At 45.9% G+C, this 6,000-nt stretch overlaps 1 protein-coding gene across 1 annotated transcript in view; it reads left to right on the forward strand.

The window, feature by feature from the left end:
- Positions 1-6,000, forward strand: part of wdfy3 (WD repeat and FYVE domain containing 3) — a gene marked incomplete at its 5' end in the record, with an annotated part of 68,302 nt that overhangs the window by 31,269 nt on the left and 31,033 nt on the right. The window contains 4 exons of the mRNA XM_079222964.1: positions 1,188-1,288; positions 4,074-4,292; positions 4,549-4,730; positions 5,789-6,000. The exon at positions 5,789-6,000 is cut by the window's right edge and continues 20 nt beyond it. Coding sequence (XP_079079090.1) covers positions 1,188-1,288; positions 4,074-4,292; positions 4,549-4,730; positions 5,789-6,000 — 714 coding nt within the window. The remainder of the gene's footprint in view (positions 1-1,187; positions 1,289-4,073; positions 4,293-4,548; positions 4,731-5,788) is intronic.

Consider the following 6,000-nt stretch of genomic DNA (forward strand, 5'->3'; position numbering starts at 1 on the left):
CGCAACTACCTCAAATAAATAACACCTGCCCTGAGCGGACGTTCTTGCGTAATAAGCAATAATGCGCAATAAGAAGCGCGTCGTCAATGTTTCCCTTTTTGGTTTCACACGGGACACAGACGGCAGTGTCCTGAGTGAAAGTCCTGTGTTTGTTGGACCCGTCCACCGCTCCCACAAGACCTCAGTGGACTTTCTAGTTTCTCATACTCGGTCATATTATACGTACATATTATACCCTGTAACTTAATAGTCACTTGATTCAGTTTTTCCGTGGTTTTTAAAACGTTTTTTCCCCCGTTTAATTAATGTAGTCTATGCATATCGTCAATTATTGAAGATATAAAATGTCCGATGAGTAAAACGCAAAAAAGCCAACACATTGTTGGTCTTGGGTCTGAATTATCGCTCTAGTTTGGCTTTTATTCCGAGCCTTGAAATACACTTGTTTGTGATAAAGTTTAACAAAGGGGTATCTGTATTGCCTGTGTCGACATCTGGTTACAGTGATTCAGGCTTCTTCCTCTAGTGCGCTTCGGTCCAGGCCACAGTCCACCCCAAAATGTGTTCATTCCCCAGAGCCCCAGTGTCTTCAGCGCCGCCTCAGGGCGATTAGAGAGGAGAAAATGTAACTTTTTCACCGGGAGGCAGTGAGTCAGCAGTACACAACGCAGACTCACCAGTTAAATGCTCTGTGATCTTTCGAATGATTGCCGGTGTTTGTCCCGTGTTAAAGGTCCTTGACGGCGCGGAGGACATTGTGTGCAGACGACGCACTTAAATTGTTATCAAACGAAATAAAGGTCCCATCGTTTGAGCTAAAAGCTTCCTGGAGCCTTTAAAACCTTTTCTTTTTAATCTATTGTCACTGTAATCGGTACCCAGCACTGACTGAAGCTAAAGTGCAAGGAGATGCAACTCCTTTTGGAAAACCGGCCCTGAATGTACGCTTTCATCCTGCCTCCATTCTTCTCTCATACATTATTAATCCCTGAGCATCAGCCAGTTGTAGATTTCCATATTATAACACAAAGCCCCTGTGTCTCCGGCGCTTGAATAACCAGGCTGTCCTTTGTCGCCTCAGACGAGCCTCTCGACCGGTTTAATCTCGGGGAGCCGGACCCACGACACGTGTGATCTTGCGTTGCGTCTGCTCAAGCTGTAACGTTGTCCTGTGTTGTCCCGTGCAGGTGCCTGTTCCTGCCCAGCCTGGCGCCCCACAACGCCCCCACCAACAACACCAACGCCTCGGGCGTCACCGACGGAGCGGTGCTGAGCGGCATGGGCACAGGTAAGGACGGCGGTGATCAACTTTAGGAGTGTAGAGACGTATCGGCCTCTTGCAGGACCAGGTGGGGGACCCGACAAGGAGCGTTGGATTCCTCCGCCACACGGTCACATAAAGGCAAAAAAATCATCTTAAACAAGAAAAATAAAGTGGTTCGCACTGATGGCAGCTGATTGGTTGCCAATTGAAGAAAAAAAAATGGTGGCCAACTGTTGCTGTCGACTTTTATATGGAGTTGATCCCGACTGCACAACATGAAACATTTTGAGTTGATGTTCAGCACATTTTATTTGTCTTTTCATTTAATTGCATCACCACATTGCGACACATTTTAATATTTCAAAGTGGGATTTAACCGCCGCCCAACGACAGACAATCTCTGCTACACATTTGTGTCTTAGTTGGTGTGTTTCTTTTCTTCTTTTTCTTTCCCCCCGTGATATTAACATGTTCCATCACCGTTTCACCAAAACAGGATTGAGGTATAAACACTCGAGCAGGGAACGAGTAAGAAAAGATTCTAATGTGTGAAAATCTCAAACACACGCACACACACACACACACACACACACACACACACACACACACACACGCGCACACACGCACACTCTGTTGTGTTAGTTTCCTCTGTAGTGTTTTATTTGTGCGCCATCTTCCTCACAGCTCCTTTTGTTTACCCCCAGTTCTCCTCTTGATTCTCACCTTCTTTCTTCTTCTTGAAGCAGTTTATTTATTTATTTTCAAACCTCTCAGGATGTCTTTAATCTCACCCACAATGTGTGTTTGGGTTCCAATGATTTTTGGTTTTCACCATTTGTGCGTGGGAAAGAAAAAACACCTGAAAGCCAAACAGCGCAGAGACCTGGAGGCAGAGTTCAGATGGTGCGTGACGTGATGTTTTCTATCTGAAGCCTCGTCTAGTATTTATGAAGCACTTCTTCTTTTTCTCTCCTCCAGCTTTCCTTTTTTTCTCTTCTTCTTTCCTTTCCTCTCCTGTCCTTTTCTCTTCTCCTCTCTTTTCTTCTCCTTGCATTTCCTCTCGTCTCCTTCACCTCTCCTCATCCCCTCCACTCTTAATCACACCCCCCACCCCTTTCCTCGTTTATTACATTTCTACCATTTCTCCGTCTGTTTACCTATTCATCCGCTCCCTCTGCACTCATCCACCCCACTTTCCTCTCGTCTTCTCCAGCCAGTCACACAACACTATTTATAGAGCTCGCTCGTTCCCTCCCTCATCGCTTCCTGTCACTCACTTCTTTTTTTCTCCGTCCTTTTCATCTCTCATCTTGCTCTCTAACCCACAGTCCTTTTCTTTGTCTTTCTTCCTCAGCTCATTACTTGTTCCTCCTTTTACCGTTTCCTCTCGTTTCATTCCCTCCATCCTTCCTTCTGTTGTCACTTTTCCTTGCCTCCTTTCTTGCCTCATTTGTCTTAATCCCCTTTCTCCCCCTCCCTCCCTCCTTCCTTACTTCCTTCTTTCCTTCCATATCTCACTCCTACCCACTCTGACCCATATCTTTGGGTGACATCATCAGGAAGCTCATTCATCAAACTATCCCCAGTCTGCTGAAGAACTCATAGCACCTCTGTTGTGTATCAGAAGAAGTACATGTACTTCCCTCCCTCACTGTCCCTGTTCTTGCATCATTAATGCGTTTAGTTGTTTTTCTTCTGTAATTCAAAGAGTCCATATTCCTTCCACACAAACAAGCAGTAATGTGTTGGATCAGTGAACTTGCATTTAGCTTGTAGTCGGGTCTGTCCTCTTGTAAGGTCGAATAAAATAAATCAATACGAGCTCATGTGGCTGCTAGTGGATGCTGTAAAACTCACAGTGTCACTCCATAATGCTCTTACTTGAAGGCCAATTCACAGGAGGACTGTGGCCGCTAAACCTGCAAAAGAACAGACAAAAAGAAACCGTGTCATTCTCAAAACACCAATCAGGATGAATTTGCACAAAGAAAAACAGCGCCTGGTGCTGCTGTGCTGTTTCATACCTACATCATTGAGGTAATACGCAGGCATTTGGTGGCAAATTTGGCGAGACTTTCCAGTGATCATGAGCCAGACGAAGGCATCGTCGTGCTGAAATGAGTACAAAATATTGTTGTTATGTTAACAAAAACACAAATGATTTCTTCCCTCTCACTCCGCAGAAACGGGGCGAGTCTCACTTAGCTGCAAAACGTCAACGTTTGATATAATCAGGAGAACATCTTTTGAGAGCCGGACCTTGAGACGAGTCCACTGACGAGAATCTGTTCTGTATAAACGCTTTGAAGTTATTTCAAAAACGATGAATGCCTGCCGCGATAAAATACAGTCTGATTCGCACAAGTAGAATAAAAATGACTCTTTCTGATGAATTTCTCCTCAAAAGAAAGAAGCGAATGAAAATTTCCACATCACAGACGACATTAGGACAGAACGAGAGGGACGATATAAAAAAACTAAACGAATCCAAGCAGCTGTAATGCATGCATATTATTATTCGCATTAGACTTATTGCCACTATCAGCAAACAGTGGATGCTGTGGACATTGAAGACAACTCCAGCTCCATTTCGTCTGTAATAACAAGTCGGCGCCTGCAGCAACAAAACGAGAGCTCCACATGGGGAGGGGGCAATACGGTGTACACGGCGGTGGTCCCGAGGGCCAAAGAACGCGGGTCCTATTTGACACAGTTCAGTGTTTCAGCCTCAAGATTTCCACGGGATGGTCGGTCTCGGATAACCTGGATCCGTTCTCCTCTGATCTGCCCTCCTCTCTCCTCCCTCCAGGGGAGCGCTTGTTCCCGCCCCCGTCGGGCCTGAGCTACTCCACCTGGTTCTGCGTGGAGCGCTTCAGCGCGGCCCCCCAGGCCCACCCGGTGCGGCTGCTGACCGTGGTCCGTCGGGCCACGTCCTCCGAGCAGCACTACGTGTGCCTGGCGGTGGTGCTGTCCGCCAAGGACCGCTCGCTCACCGTCTCCACCAAGGAGGAGCTGCTGCAATCCCACTGTGAGTCCCGTGTGCTGCAACATGGCTTTTCATTGCTTTGGTCCATAGCGCATGCTGTCAATTATGATAAAATATGATGTAGCGCACGTTCTCACAGGGATTGAATCATCCTTCAGTATGTATTTGAACGTAAAAAAACCCTGTTAATCAGTCTGTGTATCCATTACACCGTACGAAGCCGTCTCTTGTGGGGTTTCAGTCGGTGACCCAGAGGTTCACGTTTTTTTTACGACCTGCACCTTCTCCCTTCAAGCAGCGGATGAGTCGAGCGAAGAAGCCTCCTTCTACGAGATCCTGCCCTGCTGTGCTCGCTTCCGCTGCGGCGAGCTGATCGCGGAGGGCCAGTGGCACCACCTGGTGCTGGTCATGAGCAAAGGCATGCTGAAGAACAGCATGGCCTCGCTGTACATCGACGGCCAGCTCATCAACACCGTCAAGGTAGAGTGGGTGTGGGTGTGTGTGTTTGTGTGTTTGTGTGTGTGTTTGTGTGTGTGTTTGTGTGCGTGTGCGGTTTTTAGATGCCTCTTTTAGGGCTGCAACTAAGGGATGTTCTATATTATTTGGTCAAGTAAATGTTTTTTACATTTGTTTTACAATGTAAAAAGAAAAATGCAGATGACAGATAAGAATATTTTCTTTCTGTGCATCAGAAACTTAGACCCAACTTTATAAAACTTTCTTTGGTAATTACATATTCACATTTTTAAATCAAAAATATTCTTAGCAGGAAACCATATTGTTATTTATATATAGATATCTATATCGGACTGCGATGTGTCTTGTTGTTCAGTGACTTTAGATCTCTCCCTGAGATTGGAGCACAGACCACAAGTATCAGCTTCCTCTTAGCCCTGCTGATAACAACGGCTTAATTTCCTGCTGAGGTCGTCAAACAGGAAACGGCGAGCCAGTCGTATGTTTCTTATGAGTCCGTGTGCTTTTGAGAGCCTTGTGGTTGTGTTTTTAGTTGTTGTTGTGTTTATTTTTAGTTCCCACAAATCTTCTCTCTTGCGTATTCAGTCTCTGAGGATCATATGAGAAGTAAAAAGTTGGATAACAACAGGAACAGCAGTAGCTTCTAGTCATTACTCATTCATCAGCCCTCAGACTTATGAATTATAAATAATGAGAGAGGAGACATTGTGCAGCGTTTCCCCTGATTGTCACAGAACATATGATGGAAGTCTGCTGCATGACCTGTTGAGGTGACGTCTGGTAGTGAGCAGCATTTTAATATGAAATATTTTAACCGACCATTATTTTCATTATGTTTTAGTCTGATGAGCATTTTACGCAAAATAATTGCTGACAAAACGAGAAAACATCTATCAAGGATAAAAATGACAAAAACTAATAAGCATTTTAAATAAGAATAAATAAATTAAAATCTGCCAGAATTAAGATTGCAATTATAAAATGCTCAGATTTGAAATGTTGCCTCCATATGTAAACCATAGTAAAAACACTCTAAATGTCTCTCTAATCTCTTTCCCCAGCTTCACTACGTCCACAGCGCGCCGGGCGGCTCCGGCTCCACCAACCCCCCCGTGCTGAGCACCGTCTACGGGTACGTGGGGACGCCGCCGGCGCAGCGCCAGCTCTCCAGCCTGGTGTGGCGTCTGGGGCCCAGCCACTTCCTGGAGGAGGTCCTGCCCGCCGCCAGCGTCGCCGCCATCTTTGAGCTGGGGCCCATCTACGTGGGCAGCTT

This window comes from Taurulus bubalis, assembly GCF_910589615.1.
Source record: "Taurulus bubalis genome assembly, chromosome: 8".
In the NCBI taxonomy this organism is placed as follows: Eukaryota; Metazoa; Chordata; class Actinopteri; order Perciformes; family Cottidae; genus Taurulus; species Taurulus bubalis.